At 35.8% G+C, this 17,100-nt stretch overlaps 1 protein-coding gene across 2 annotated transcripts; it reads left to right on the forward strand.

Moving 5' to 3' along the window:
- The first annotated feature begins 6,328 nt into the window (after positions 1 to 6,328).
- Positions 6,329 to 15,589, forward strand: CALHM2 (calcium homeostasis modulator family member 2). 2 transcript variants are annotated; one of them, XM_026704960.2, is made up of 3 exons: positions 6,329 to 6,594; positions 11,918 to 12,546; positions 13,775 to 15,589. In XM_026704960.2, exons 2-3 carry the CDS (start codon positions 12,004 to 12,006, stop codon positions 14,189 to 14,191), a joined length of 960 nt encoding a protein of 319 aa, XP_026560745.2. In that variant the 5' UTR covers positions 6,329 to 6,594; positions 11,918 to 12,003; the 3' UTR covers positions 14,192 to 15,589. The 2 variants fall into 2 exon arrangements, with proteins under 2 accessions (XP_026560745.2, XP_087788926.1); XM_087932800.1 differs by having other exon boundaries at positions 6,471 to 6,594; positions 11,921 to 12,546.
- The last annotated feature ends 1,511 nt before the right edge of the window (positions 15,590 to 17,100 follow it).

Below are 17,100 nucleotides of genomic sequence, written 5' to 3' on the forward strand. Positions count from 1 at the left end.
GAACAGACAGTCTGAGGACAAAGAGCACAAAATCATTACAGGAGACAGGTTCTGGATGCATCCTCTTATAGACTAGATTTTGCCATTTTTCCAGATGCATAGCTGGAATTATTATATATGGTCCCAAAAATTCTTATTTATTTATTTATTTACCGAAAGGCTGTATACTAAATTTCCAGTAAACACCAGAGTAATATAATTGATATATTTTTACATTTTATCTGAAAAGAGAAACACAGAGTAAATAATACTACCATTTAATACTGTCAGCCATTTCTTAAAGCAAAAATATATATTTCCTTACCTTATTTTCATGAGTAGGCATAAATTATGCAAATACAGAAACATATTTCAAAGACACTAGAGGGCGCTATAAACCAGTAGGAAATGCCTTGAAAACCAAGTAATCATCTCCAGACCAAACCTACATTGTGTCATAAACATTTTGAAATAATTTTCAGGGGTTTCTTCATTTCAACATTATATTTAATTTTGACTGAAAAGTCAAATCATTTTACACGTATGATATCGATATGCTAAATTAGTACTGTTAGAATATACCTTTCCTTTCCTCTATTTCCTGTACTACAAGTTATCTAAACAATGGAATATTTTAATTAATACTGTACAAACACTAGTGTACATAAACAATGTAATATATCAAAAAGGAAATAAATCACATAACAGGAGGGAACTTCAACAGGTATCCCTGGAAAGGCATAGTGCCATCTAAGCACCATCTAAGGTTTTATTTAAATCAGCACCTTGAATTGCACTCCACAACACATAGTAAATGTGCAACATTCCCAGCAGTTTAGTGAGGTAACAATACAAAGCCTGCTCAGTAAGCACAGACGCCTTCACATTATGGGCAGCTAGAGTTTTCCAAGTGGGCTTCAAAAGACGTACTTTTGATCAATGTGATGATGGGAAATTTGCTTTGAGAGAGATGTCACTGATAAATAGTGGTTGAAGCTATAGTAGGCCCATGGGACTGGAGTTTTTTTCTCACCTTTGTTGAAGTGTGTTGAACTGTATATGCCCCTTTCTCCTGGACTGCTACAGGTTCTGATCTTCATAATAACATTTGTATAGGTTCAGCAGGTTACAAGAATGCTCAAAGACACAGGAAATGTTTCGATGAATTCATGTCCATTCAACATTCAATGCACACTCAGCATCCATCAACATGCACCTCACCATAAGCTGATAATATGCAGGCGAGGGGAAAAACACAGATACCATGCTTTTCAGCACAGTTCTTTGCAATAAGACATAAATCTATCTATATACCCAAATTCTCATTGTTGTGACTTTTAACTGGGCAAAATTTTCCATTGTTGGTCAACAATTTTTGAATCAAGGTACCTCATTTAGGCTAACTTGCAGAATATGTATATTAGGCAAAATAAATTAAAGTATGAGAGTGTACTCCAAGTTTATTTAGTTAATGGTTTATTTAGTAATACAAATTAAAGTATTAAAATTTATTCTAAGTGGTTTGCTTAATACACGGAATCACTTTTTTCTGAGTAATATCCTCAAAAGAGTTTTGCTGATATCAATCAGTCATTAAGAACCCTACCACAGTTTAAAGCATTGGAAGAAAAGATACAAAACCTGGCATAAACATTCTTATTACATTCTATATGGTATTAAGAATACTGTTGCTGCACATTTAGAACTTTTGCTTACTAATCGGATCATAATACTAAAGTGTCATACTAAATTTTGTTAATGGTTTGTTTCTATTATTAATATTTTCTACCAAGTGAAAATAATTCTGTATCTTCTGGCTTTACCTTTTTTCTTAAGCATGAGAAACCAAATTTTCTATATAATGAAATGTACATTTTTAAAAATACAATTATACCTGTCATCCATAAAGAAAACTTTGATTATTTGGATGATGAAAAAGAAGGTGATGATGTTATCCATTCAGACATGTCCAAGTCTTGGCAATTCTATGGACCATCTTAGAAATTAATCATCACCTTCATTACGATTGCCATAAACCCAGGTTTGTAATTATGTAAGAGAGAAAAAAAAAACACTGAAGGAAATTTTATTGATACCAATTTCTCTTAGAGATATAGGTAGCCCTCAACTTACAACAGATAGCTAGCTAGCTAGCTAGCTAGCTAGCTAGCTAGCTAGCTAGATAGATAGATAGATAGATAGATAGATAGATAGATAGATAGATAGATAGATAGATAGAAAGAATACTTTATTGGCCAAGTGTGATTGGACACACAAGGAATTTGTCTTGGTGTAAATACTTTCAGTATACATAAAGAAAAGGTAGATTCGTTAAGAATCAAGAATCATAACGTACAACACTTAATGATAGTCATAGGGTACAATCAACAATCAAATCATACTAGGAAACAGTCAATATAAATCATACAGATACAAGCAACAAAGTTACAGTCCTACAGTCACAAGTGGGAGGAGATGGGTGATAAGGAGTGATGAGTTGTTTAAGAGTAATAGTAGTGCAGACTTTGTAATAGTTGAACAGTGTTGAGGGAATTATTTGTTTAACAGAGTGATGGCTTTTGGGAAAAAAACTGTCCTTGTGTCTAGTTGTTCTGGTATACAGTGCTCTATAGCACCATTTTGAGAGTAGGAGTTGAAAGTTTATGTCCAGGATGTGAGGGGTTTGTAAATATTTTCACAGCCCTCTTTTTTGCTCGTGCAGTATACAGGTCATCGATTGAAGGCAGGTGTCTGTTTGGAGTTACAACGGCACTGAAAAAAGTGACTTAATTGTTTTTCACATTTACCGACCATTGTGGCATATATATGCTCACATGATCAAAATTCAAATGCTTGGCAACTGATCATACTTATGACGATTGCAGTGCCCTGGGGTCATGTGATCACCTTTTATGATCTTCTGACAAGCAAAGTGAATGCAGAATCCAGATTCACTTAATAACTGTATTACTAACTTAACTGCACTGAACAACTGCAGCAAGGAAGTCATAAAATGGGGCAAAGCTCACTTAACAACTGTTCCACTTAGCAACAGAAATGTTGGGTCAATTGTGATTGAAAGTCAAGGACTACCTGTGGTATCCATCAGTTTAACTGAAATATAACTGAAAAATCCAGTAAATAACCCCTAGGGTTTATTTTTTAAAAGAGTGCTATTTTTTAGCTTCCTTTCATTCCTGTTGTAGTTCCCATCCTGAGCAGAATCATCCAATCATAGATAAAGAAGCACGCATCCATTGTGTTCCTAATGAACTCATGAATTACTGTACAGTATAACAAGTTTTGCAAGGGGGTTGAATCAACATGAGGATATAATCACTCATTACATGGCCATTTAATTTCACTTATCACATTAGTAAATGCATTGAGTTTTGAATCTGCAAAAGCTTATCATAACCATTCTCTATTTGGAAAGAAAAGGTAATCACCCCCTGCCCCTCCAAAAAGAAGAAGACCAGCAGTTTTTTATACCTTTTTTTTAAAAAAATGCATATATATATATATATATATATATATATATATATATATATATTTGTTTTCTTAAGTTTTCGGGGCACTTACATGTATGGCATTCAGCTTTGTTCGGGTATTTTCCCATGTCATAGTAGTTGTGCTTTTAAAGTTGTAGCGACGTTTAGCCTGATGATGGCAGATGAGATTCTGCTGAAACGTCGCTACAACTTTAAAAGCACAACTACTATGACGTGGGAAAATACCCGAACAAAGCTGAATGCCATATATATATATATATATATATATATATATATATATATATATATATATATATATATATATTCATAGATTTTCACGGGTACAGGTATGTAGGTCTAGGTGTGTTCAGATCTTTTCCCATGTAAGATTAAGAGTATCTTGGTGACGTTTCGGCGAGGTCCCACTCGCCATCCTCAGGCTGGTGCTTTCGGCTTCGTGGGTTTATGGCAATCATAATGAAGGTGATGATTAATTTCTAAGCTGGCCCATAGAATTGCCAAGACTCGGACATATCTGAATGGATAACATCATCACCTTCTTCATCATCATCCAAATAATCAATGTTTTCTTTATGGATGACAGGTATAATTGCATTTTTTAAAATGTACATTTCATTATATAGAAAATTTGGTTCCTCGTGCTTAAGAAAAAAGGTACAGCCAGAAGATTACAGCGAAAACTATATATAGTTTATAACTAAATATAACTAACTATACATATATGTATATGTATATGTATATGGAGGGGGAAGGAGGGGGGGAGGGAGAGAGGGGGGGCAGGGAGGGAGGGAGGAAGGGGGAGATAGAGAGAGAGAATATCTATTTTATCTATTCACATATTGTTTTATGGGTTAGCATGTGAACTCCGACACCGGCTGGCACAGTTTCCTGCCTCACTTTCTAAAATAGTTTTAAATTCTAAAAAAGGGGATGGGAAACTATATCTTCATCATACAAATGCATTTTAAAATTGTTTTATTTCAACAAAATAAAGGTAATAAGCACAGTAAAATAAGGAAAGTAAAGCATTAATCACAAGCCTAACTTATACTTCCAGGAACCTCTATCAACTATATATTAGGGATGTCATGTATGGGCTGCAAAATTAGTTCACATACAAAATACTGTTTTTCATCTTTTTTCTTTCCTTCTTTTTCTCTCTGTAGTCTGTTCCCAATGTATACTACCGCAATTTCTGCTAACTCTCTCTTAGCAACTTTCTAACAACAACAACAAAAATCCTTTGAATTAAATAGCATTTCTTGATAAAAAAAAATTAGAGGAGCATTGTCAATAAAAGTAACTTGATATTAAACATTCTCCTGACTCTTTATTAATTGCTGACACAAATATCATAGCAGATGTTAGCTACCTGCGATGTTATAGCCACATAACCATGGCAGCCACTGTCTAAGGGTTGTTATCTCTTGCTTTCTCTTTTTCTTTTTGTGGTGACAGCTAGCATAATACAAACCTCTGGGACTTTATTTTTAAACGGTTATCTCTTACTTCAGCTGTCTGCAATCATGCTGAAACCAGGAATCTCTTCCTGTATAAATTTTAAAAACCCTGTAATGGCAAAGCTGTGGTGATGATAAATAGAAGTTAAATGCAATTATTGGACAAGTCTCTATCTACTTTTATTATTACAAATGGAAAATTGATATTCATGATTACATGTGGGGAAATGGTTAAAACAGAGTCAGTTCAGAACATTTTGCTGCTTGAAATAGCATCTTGCATACAACCATCTGACATTTAACTGCATTATACCCAAAATGGTCAACTGCAGAAGTGCCTCTTTCTTTGCTTAACAATAACAATATTGATAAATGAAGTAATTAACCATCTGCTAACCTTTTATGCAAGGTTCTTATCTAAATTAGCCAAAAATGAGTTTTGACATCACACTGGCATTTCAACTGGTTGGAAGAAAATTGTCCACACCAAAAAAGAATTCCCTTTGAGTTTAATAGCATTTCTTGATAAAATTGGAGATGGGAAGGATGTGTGTGTGTGTGTGTGTGTGTGTGTGTGTGTGTGTGTGTGTGATGGACAATGCTTAGTGAGCAGAGAGGAGATGGTATCTTCCAAGACTCTCGAAATGTATCTCTGGTCCCACCAGGGCATATCCCCACAACCTCACCTGCAAAATAAAGCTTTGCAGATTTTGCACATCTTAATAATATTGGCTTCAGGGGAAAATATTCTGTGTTGTAATATAATGATGATCTATGACTAACTCACTTATTGAGTAGGGATGAAATAAAGACAAACTGTGAAGACCAGAGGAGAATTGGCATTGTCAGAGATGAGTCTAATATAATCAGCTATCAACAGGAACAGCATCTAACAGTCTCTTTATTTGTATGCAGTTTCTCCTATAACAATCTGCTATAGGTTTTGTAGAACAAATGTTAACAACTTCTTCAGTCTGATGGCTGCATTTTGTTTTTAATTAGCTTGCCAGAGAGAGTTGTGCCTCAAAAAGTGGCATGATGTAGTAGATTCCCAGTGACCAAATGTCACAACTAACTGATTGAGAACATAATTGGTTCCTAAGGGAGTAGCTAAACAATGTTGTCTACACACACACAAAGAGAGAGAGAGAGAGAGAGAGAGGAGGGAGGCACTTCAAAATCCATTCTTGATCAAACATTATTTAGAAAACCAGAGAATATTCAATTTGTTAACTGAGTAGCCTGTGGCAGCTGAACGATGAAATTCCTTCTTCTGCTTATGAATCATCCTATAGTGGTGGAATGTTTCATTTTTTCCAATAATTTTCCTACTTTTCTCCTCAAAAAGCAACCGAACGAAGCAAGCCTCTTTTTTCCACTCTTTCTCTGCATGTATAATCTCCACCCTGACTGAAATCTTTCTCCTCCCCTCTCAAATGAAAAAAAAGGCCTTTCCCGACCAAAAGGAAACTGCTAGAAATCAACACACTCGCTCTTTTTAACCCGTCTTCAGACAACAGCAATTTTTGCCTCTGATCCCAATGCCTAGCTCAAGTGGCAGACAGTCGGATAAACCTGGAATAAATTCAGAATCTACATGGTCACTAGAGAAGCCCCGGACATTGCTTTAGCCAGGTCCTGAAGTAAGTGATAAAAGATTATTTTTCATCAGGTTTCATTTCAGTTTTAGAAAAAGCAAGACCTTTTACAATTACAGTAAAAACATAAGAAGCAACAGAGAAATAAGTGTACCAGTTTATAATACAAACCAAAGAATGTATTTTTGAAGAGAACGTATTTCACCCTAATATGGTGTTAGCTTTATTTTAGGCAGAAATTAGTTTGGGGAGCTATCGGATGCCAGAAATAGATCAGATTCTCTTTTTTTCAAACCACCAAGAGTTAACAAAGCTTTTATTTTTTTAGTAGTAATAAAGTATTAAATCCATTTACTTAGTATATTACAGTGGTGATGTTGTTCAGCTTTAAAATTATGAAAATGAACTATTTTCAAATCTGCAACTTAGAATCATGGACAGGGTAGAATTTTTGTTTGGTTTTGTTTTGGTTTTAATTTTAGCTGGTTTCTAACTTTTAGGCATTAGTCTAAGGGTGGGGCTCTATTGCACTGGGATGATATGTGAGATGCCTGGCATGTGCTTTTCTTGGCATTTGTGTCCTAACTGACGTTACTAATTATTGTAGTGGTTCCACTGCAATGAACAAGGAACAAATGTGGATGTGGGTAGAGATACGGATAATGGATCTACTCTTTTCACTCCCCTCCACATTTATTAGAAATTTAAGGCAACAAAAGTTGAAAGTATTGCCTAAAAGAGAACTGATCTGGCTTCAGCCCTTGAGCCTCAAGAGAACGTGACTCAAGCATATATATTAATGTGTAGAAAGGAGTTTGTCTCTATAAATTATTATGACTGTTTACAATGAATTTCAAGTACAAGATTGCAGGTACATAAACTGGTAAATAGATTACAGCCCTTAATGGTTAGATAATAACTGAAGATATTATCTAGCAACACTGGTAGGAGAACAATTTCAACCAAGGATAATAAATTCAATGGAACAATATTATGAGGTACCCACATTTGAAAGAAGCCTGATTATTTAATATTATCTGCTCCATCAGGGTTGCTGCTCAGAAAAAGAAAATGTAGACAGTTCAGGCTGATTCTACAACTATGAACAAGAATCCTCCAGACTGTCCTTCCCAAACCCCTCCAGACCTCCTAGGTCTAGGACTTCAATCTCCAGAATTCCTAGTCAGCATGTACTCTTGCAGAGTTAACACATTGGAGTCCTAATGCATGTGGAAAAGATGCTCCAGGTGCTAATAATAAAATGAGTTGGGAAACCAAAGGCTTTATCACCATAAGTTGCATAGCTAAAGAAGATAATTCTTTGCTAATGGAAGCTTCTGTATATTGCTTCACCATAATGCCTCAATACACCGTACATATCCTTTTCATTCATACTAAATAATCTGTCCTAGCTTAATCCTGCCAACATTCACATCTGATAGATTGAAAGTTTATTTTGAAGCTAGTTTGATTCTGCTCCATTACATTTGTAATGAAAATAAAACAGCAAGAGCTTTTCCTTCTGTAGATAGGTAATAAGTTTTCTTGTTTTATCTTTGGTTTACAATTTATATGTTATTTAATTGTTCCTTCTCTTTGGCAAGAGTGCACTTTGAAGTGTCTGTAATATACATATTTACATACGTTTAATCGTTTACATAACATGATTCACTTAAATATTTAAATGGAGAAGCAAGCCTAGTAAATAGTGTATGTTTTGAATGTAAGCATTACTCCAGGATGGCTTAAACAAAGCTTGCTGATCATGGATACGCAGTGGTGTGTGGAAGGCTTCCCAGGGTCCAAAGAAACAAGTACGTATCAAACTTTTCTTCTGGCAATTTCAGCTAATGCTAAGCAGGCACTCCTGAGCCGATACAAGTCACAATTTTAGTTAGGCTCTTGGAGACAGTGAACATAATTCTTTCCAATACAATACATCTAAAATAGGAAATTGGTGTTTTAAAATTAATTTCCTTGCTGCTTCCAGAAGAGAGGATGAGTTGAAAGAAAGCTGAGATACTATTTGATGGGCTAAATTCCTTCAAATGTACTATATTATAGTTGTTTCAAAAGAGAACAATGTAAAAGACCCCAGCTAAAAAAGGCAGGAACTTGCTCTTGAACAGTTAAAAATAACATGCTAAAAAAAAGCCAAAAAAAATGGCTTTCTTGAAAAAACAGAAAGCTTGCCAATAGAGAAGAAAAGGGTGGAAACTCCAGCCAGTCTTATATCCTGTCTTACATTAAGATCAAGCAAATAAAGCATTAGGAATATTTTGCTGAAGATATATAAGCTGAATGAACATAAGTACTTGCAATTCAGTATCTTGCAGTGCTTTTGTATAAAGTAACAGTAAAACAAATCAGGAGAATCTTTTTTATAGCTAAAAAATAGGGAGCAGAAAAGATACATGGAACATTTTTACAAATCCAGCATAAAAGATAAAAGTTAAACCATACAATTGAAGCTGTTCTATTAAATGTATTGGTAAAGTATTTAAAATCCAGTTTGAATTGGAGGATTACATTCAAGAAGCAGTAATCACAGCCAGAGCAAAAATAATTCTCATACTGAAGAATATATTAATGGTAGAATGGCTTGTATTTTTTAATATTTATACAGGCATCCCTGTTCTCTAGGATGATTTCCTTTGGAAACTACTTGTCATTTTGCAGCATATCATTTTCAAAAGGACAGGCTGATCATACAACTTAAACCACTTCTCTTTTTATAGTTTACCATACTGAAGTCAACACTTTTTTCCCTTTCTTTCCATTTTCCCTTCCTTTCTCTTAGTTTTCTTACTTTTGTTTTTTTTTTCTTATTTTATTTTATAATGATACTTAATTTTAAAAATCTTTTTAAAGAAACAACTAAAGCTATCTCTCCAACAAACATCTGAGTCACTGTTCCCCAACATTTTTCAGAGCTCCCCCAAAAATCTCCATTCCTTCCTCTGAGGGAGTCTGCCTTTTTCATACATGTACCTGCTTGACCTTATTTTTTAGGAAAAAAGACAGATGTTGGGAAGAGAAAGATGTATATGGAAAGACATCCAACGTGAGGGAGCAGTTACTGATCACTGGTGACAAAGAATGTATTGGGCCCTTCGACCAATCTAAATTCATCATACCTCTAGTTGCCCTACCAGTTTGGAGGACTTACACACACACACCTTTAATAACCCAGGGCTTTTCTTCAGGCAGTCTTAAGCTGCTCAATTTAAATGAAGTCAGCTCAGGAAACCCCCTTCTGGAATTCTGGGTTTTTTCTTCAAATTAGCATTGGGGATGGCCTGGTTTTCTGCCCATACCGCACTTACTGTGGCTTCCGTTGATGGCTACCCTACTTCTTACACTTTCCTTCTGCTGAGTGAAAGAAAACACCTTTCTTTCTTTCTTTCTTTCTTTCTTTCTTTCTTTCTTTCTTTCTTTCTTTCTTTCTTTCTTTCTTTCTTTCTTTCCTATTGGGTCCATTTTTGAGGGCTTGTGATTTCTATTGATAATATTTTTTGGCATGAACTCCCTTCCCTTGACTCATCCTTGTACTTGACACCTTCCAATCCCTAACCCGACTAAAAAAAGAAACAGCACGGTGATGTTACCATTCTTCTCACTTAGAATAGGGGGAAAGTAATGAAAATATTATCAATTTCACTTAGTTCAAAAATTAATAGAATGGAATAACAAAGTTGGAAGGGACCTTGGAGGTCTTCTAGTCCATCCCCCTGCTTAGGCAGGAAACCCTATAGCATTTCAGACAAATGGTTATCCAATCTCTTCTTTAAAACTTCCAGTGTTGAAGCATTTACAACTTCTGGGGGCAAGTTGTTCCACTTATTAACTGTTGTAAATGTCAGGAAATATCTTCTTAGTTCTAGGTTGCTTCTCTCCTTGATTAGTTTCCATCCATTGCTTCTTGTCCTACCCTCAGGTGCTCTGGAGAATAACTCAATAATAACTCAACTCTTACCCGCAAAAGTTCCATCACAAGGAAGGAAGCAAGCAAGGAATGTATTTTTCCTGAGCTAAGATATAATCAAACAGCCCATTCCAAGCAGTTAATTTTTCACCAGTTTGTAATTTTAGGATCTGAAATGCAAGGAATAAATTTTGTGTTATACATAGAAGTCACTAGCTATGATTCCTTCCCTTGACTTTTTTTTGTGTCATAAAAATACCTCATTAGTCATGCTGTCAGTATAGGACATTCAGTGATACCTTATACACATTACAAAGTGACTGTAGACATCAGCTACTGAGCCATGTCACCAAAGGTGATAAATTCAGGTTGTCCTTGTTACTCCCCTTGATTCAAGTTAGTCAGACAGTAACTATTTATTTCCTGTAATTCATCAAATGTTATAAACTCAGCCCAGATTATTCACATAAATACAGCAAATTCATGTTAATGACTTAATGCTGATATCATAGTTGTAAGGTCATGAAAAAATGAGAGTCCAGAACAGAATAGTCAGAATCCAAGATTAAAAGCACTGTTTCTTCAACCCACAAAAATAATATTTCTTCATCGAAAACTTCAGACAATTCCAGGATCACTATATAAATAGCAGCAAATTCATGGAAAAGGTAAGGCACACCTGATTGTTCTTTTATAAGATGGAAAATGAAGGTGAACAACCAGCCAGCTGAGAGACAATAGGAGGGAATGGAAGAATAGATGAAAGCTGTCGAGCCCGAAATTGACATGTGTAGCTCTTTTATTTAGCCTGATATTCTAATCATTTATTCTTTTTCTTTCTTTCTCTGTGCTGATAATGGGGGGAGGATTTCATCACTTGGACACCTGACAAAAGTAGCATTTATTATTATTATTGTTGTTGTTGTTGTTGTTGTTGTTGTTGTTGTTGTTATTCGCATAGTCAGCCGGATGTTCAGGCTCGGTTTGGCATTTTTGTCTACCTATCGAATCTTTACCAAGGACCTGGGTTAGGCAAATCTGGATGTTTGGTGGTATTACAAATATTGCTGTTGTTGTTATTAATACATTCTCAGTATGTGAATGGGGAATAAATACTTTTAGTGGGGCTCTATGTAATAAAACATAACCATTTGAAATAGAGTGAATATTGTATATTGAAGTTGCATAAATTCTTATATAATTAATATTTACAAATTTCTTTCCGAAAATTTTAGCTGTTTTTATGATAATTGATATGTGAGAAGAACTGTGCTGAAAGATTACTTGCAGGAATTGTAAACTGGATGCATTATTTTATAATACCAGGTTCATAGGCTGTTACTTTAAAATAAATATAGTTGAAATATATGTGGATGCCTAGTGATCTTTGACAAGTGTACACTTTTAAATGCACAATTGTTAGTGATGGTTCTGTTTTTACAGTAGATGAAGAGGTAAGAAGACCAAGAATGTCTATAGACATCTCTTCTGCATCAAAATACTAAAAGCTCCGATTGAACCCAAATAAAATGGCTGCTCTTATTACTGAAAATTTCCGCTTTCTTTCACTCTTCTTTAAAAGTAAAGATGTGATGATTTTCAATGGCTTGGTGGCTCTGGGTACAGTTGGAAGCCAGGAACTGTTCTCGGTGGTTGCATTCCACTGTCCATGTTCCCCAACTCGGAATTACATCTACGGTTTGGCTGCCATAGGAGTACCTGCACTGGCCTTGTTCGTGATTGGTGTAATCTGGAACAACCACACTTGGAACTTAGTGGCTGAGTGTCACAAGAGAGGAACCAAGAACTTTTCTGCAGCGGCTAATTTCTTGATCTTTGGATCTGTCATGGGAAGAGCTGCAGTGGCTCCTGTCACATGGTCAGTGATCTCACTGCTTCGTGGAGAAGCCTATATCTGTGCCTTAAGTGAATTCATGGATCCCACTTCCCTGGATCATTTTCCACCTGGCTATGGACCAGATATTCTGGCCAGATTTCCTTGTGAAGATCAGCCAGCCAACATGACACATTTTAAAGATGAAGTTATAAGACGATTAAGATATGAGTCACAGGTAATTTATTTATTCATATAAAATATTAATTTATTCACACACAAACACACACACAAGCATATATAAAATTATATATATTATATATGTATGTATATTATATATATAATGTATGTATATTATACATATACAGTGGTACCTTGGTCATTATCAGTAATTCATTCTGGAAGACATGCCGAATAAAACCAACAAGTATGGAGAAAACCATGTGACTTAACCCATAACCCACTATTTCAGCCAGAAGAAATAAGAAGTCATGAGGCAGCCGGCATCAGTCAATTCTTCTTTGCATGTTGACTATAGGGTGAAAGATGAACAGTGGGATAAGATTTCTGCTTCAAAATGCGTCAAATACCAAATTTGACAAGTTTTAAAGCAGTTACGCGCCAAGATATGACTGTATTATAAAAATATCATAAAGCAAAATCCAAACATGAACTCCAATGCTCACTAATTCAGATTAAGAACATGGCACGCTACAAACAAGTCATCAAAATTCAAGAAGTAATAATATTGTTGTTATTATGACTAACACTATCATTAATATCAATGTAATGAATATAGTTGTAAACATTTTTTATTAATTATTTTCTAAAACTATTTGTACCCAGACAACACAATATTCAATTGAAATTGGAGTTTTTATATGCTATAAAATAAAAACTTGAATTAAAAAAAATGCAAAATGAATGTTGGCCCATTGTACAGTAAAAACCAAAGAATAACGGTAAAAATCTTCCATAGCAGTGGAAGATGCAAAAGCCTGCTTAAACAGGATAGTTTGGTAGATCTTATTCTTCATTGCAAGAACATTTTTATTTTATCAAATGTTTTTAATGCAGTTTGTAAGAATATCTCCTAAAACTTAGTAACCTTTAGAGCAAGTACAAGAGTACTCAGGAAACAGTGGAATCCATTGGTTGCATGGAAGTCCACTCCAACAAAATTGATTATTTTCAGATATTTAATCCATAAAAATCCTCAACTACCAGTTAAACGCAAACCTTGCAGTTATTAACCAGTGTCAGTGTGAAAAAAATGAAATTCTACTATACTTATGGCTTTCACCATTATCCACTTACAAATGTAACTGAATTTGAATAGAGTTTCAATTATACTTTAAAGTCCAATTTTGACTTCAAAGAAATAAAATAAAGATAGGCTTTTTAAAAATTGAACCTGTTAAAAATCAAACTAATCCAAGCCGTGCTCTATCTTCTTTCTCCTTCAGCTCTTTGGATGGATGCTCATTGGGGTAGTTGCAGTTATTGTATTCTTCACCAAGTGCCTAAAACATTGCTGCTCACCACTTAGCTACCGCCAAGAGGCCTACTGGAACCAATACCGCTCTAGTGAAGCTAGGCTGTTCCAACAGACTGCTGAGGTACATTCCAAGATTGTGGCTGCCAACAACGTCCAAAATTTCTTTGGCTTTGTACATTTAGATAAAGAGGACCAGGAACTGGTCCAAGCATATAATGTGAAAAATGTTCAGCCCAGGTCACAATGGGAGGCCATTACTGGAGTTTATATCTATCGGGAGAAGAATGGCTACCCTCTCTACAGCCGCCTCCATAAGTGGGCCAAAAATGTAACAGGAAACTGCTCTAATCCCGATAGCCAGGAAACAGCCTTCCTAGCTACCTAATGCAGGTAGTCCTCAACTTACAACCATTTGTTTAGTGACCATTCAAATTTACAACGGCACTGAAAAAAGTGACTTATGACCATTTTTCACATTTATGACTGTTGCAGCTTCTCCATGGTCACCTGATCAAAATTCAGATGCTTGGCAACTGGCATGTATTTACGATGGTTGCACTGTCCCAGGGTCATGTGATCATCACTTTTTTGCAACATTCTGAGAAGCAAAATCAATGAGGAAGCCAGATTCACCTAACAACCATGTTGCTCACTTAACAACTGTGGCAAGAAAAATTGTAAAATGGTGCAAAACTCACTTAACAACTGCCTCACATAGCAATAGAAACGTTGAGCTTGATTGTGGCCATAAGTCGAGGACTACCTGCATCTACTCAATAGCTGTCCTACAAGCTTCACGAAAATAATTTTGAGCACTTAAGCCAGCTATGCTGGAAAGCATCCAAGAATTGATTTTATACTTTGATTAAACTCTCAGAAAATATATAGCTGATAGCTTTCAAATGAATTATGTCACATGTGATACAAATCAATCGGTGCTGTCTCATCGGAAATAAGGCCTATGAAGCTCAGTGGGACATAATCTTATATAAGATTACAGTTTAACAGTCTGGTACTAAATAATATTGGGGTGGGGAGAGATGATTTATCTGTCCAATTGAACAGGAAGTTATTCATCAATGTATAAATTCAGAAAATACGCTAATTGACAAACACATACATTTGGTCCTTGATTTATGACTGATTGCTTAGCAACTATTCAAAGTTACTACAGACCTCCTCAGAGTTACTTATTATTTGGGTTTGAAATTTTGATGGCTGGGCTCTCCCTGCGGTCATAGACCTCATTCTGGATGTCCAGCAACCAGCCCACATTTACAACTGTTTGTAGCGTCTTGCAGCCATGCAACTGTGTTCTACCATTATTATTATTTTTGCCAGAAATTGGTATTTATTTCTGGTTTCCAGCAAAATAAATGCTCATGAGCTAGAATGGGTTTGCTTAATGACTGACATGTTTGCTTAACAGCTGCATTTGCTTAACAACTGCCACAAAAAGGTTGTAAAATTGGGCACAATCACCTTACTGCCATAATTCTGGGCTCGATTATAGTCGTAAGTCAAGGACTAACAGTATCTTTCAAATCAGTCTGAAACACTTGTCTACAAATAAACATTATGTCCTTTTCAGGTGAAAGAGAAAAAAATCTCCTTTTTCCTTTGCGTCTCATTTGTAAGTGTGGCTGCTAGACAAAAGCCACACCAAGTTGGCAAAATATTTTATTTGTAAAATCTGCTCTAATTTCTCTTAGTTTTTAAGATCTTTCTTTTTTGTATACATTTGATCAATTTGTTAATGAAGGTAAAATTTTAAACACTGAAAGGTTGATTTGTTGTCTCAATCTTAACACTGCTAAATGCTAGAAATCATAATAGTTATTAACATTCACTTTGGCCTTTTAAGATATTGTGGGATGTATGTGGGATTATCAGTGACTAAAATATGAAAAACTACAGAAGTGGATGGTAAGACAACGGTCAAATATTGGGTTAGAACTGGGGAAAACCCCACCTCAGGAATACAAACTCAGTGCATAATTTTGAGCCAGTAACTGTAAACCCAACCAACTTTATACAATTGCTGATGCAGGCAAAAATGGAAGAACACCATACTATGTACACAGCCTTCAATTCCTGAAGAAAAAGCAGGTTATAAAATAAATGAATAAGAATCTATTCAAATATCATATGCAAAAATATACATGCCCTGCCATTTTCCTCCAAGGTGCATGACTGTCACTTACTGGAATTAAGTGCAAAAGAACAAATTTTCCTGACAGTGCATGACATTTGCACTCCTACTATGCAAAGGCCACGGCACTGCCAATTTTTAGGCAACGACTAGTCTTCTGCAGGAGAATGAATCAGGAATACAGGGTTGTAAATTAAGAGATGGAAAAATGTATGGAAACTGCTAATTGTTTAAAAACTGTATATTTAACATTTATATTTTCAGCATATTTTTAAGACGCTCAGAATTCTGTGAATTGCAGATGTAGAACAAAATAGGGCGTATAAAATAAAAACTGAGTATTTTATACTTCGGCTATGATGATGAGGCTAATTAAATGGAATTACTCTTGCAGACAACAGCCTCTTAGTCTAGTCTTTAAGCTTTGAATCTATTTTATACGATGCTTAGAAAGCAGTGCTGTTATTATCTTCTAAGCCTGTACTTGGATAAAATACAAAATATTTTGGGGAGAGAACTATTGTTTTGACCCAGCTCCCCAAACACAACAAACCCTCTGAACTTAACTCAGTCATTCCTTTATTAGGAGTGCCAGCAGCCATAGGAAAAAGTTTCTTTCTCACCGCAGGCTAACAAGTCTGTCCAGCAGGGAGATGAATAGTTTTCTGGCACATCTATTCATTTGCGCCCCCTGCCTTTTATCCTCAGAGCTAGGGTGGGGCTTCGCTAGCAACAGTGGTTCTTCCTTCCCAAGGATTGGCCCACGGATTTCCACTGCTCTCCTCTCCTTTGCCTTCTGTGCATCCGCATGTCAGGCACTGAATCCAGCTGTTCCACCTCTTCGTTATCAGCCACTTCTGGACCGGGGGGATGTTGACTGAGGGGTGATGGACGGCCCAGGCTTCACCTGTCTTTGGCAGCTCCATTCCCTCTTCTCCCTTGGAGCTTTCATGTTGCCTTGATGCTGACCCTGACTCCCATGCCTCCTCCTCCTCTTCTGATTTGGTTGCTGGAGGGGCCTAAGGCCAACAGGCCACAACAACTATTTACTTGCTACTGTAACCAAGCTATGATGATGAGTCTAATCAAATAGAATTGCAGATCCTTGCTCCTGCAGACAGCAGCCTTTTAATTTAGCTTTT

The sequence above is a fragment of the Pseudonaja textilis genome, chromosome 4 (assembly GCF_049901715.1).
Source record: "Pseudonaja textilis isolate UNSWEBS1 chromosome 4, rPseTex1.2, whole genome shotgun sequence".
Lineage (NCBI taxonomy): Eukaryota > Metazoa > Chordata > Lepidosauria > Squamata > Elapidae > Pseudonaja > Pseudonaja textilis.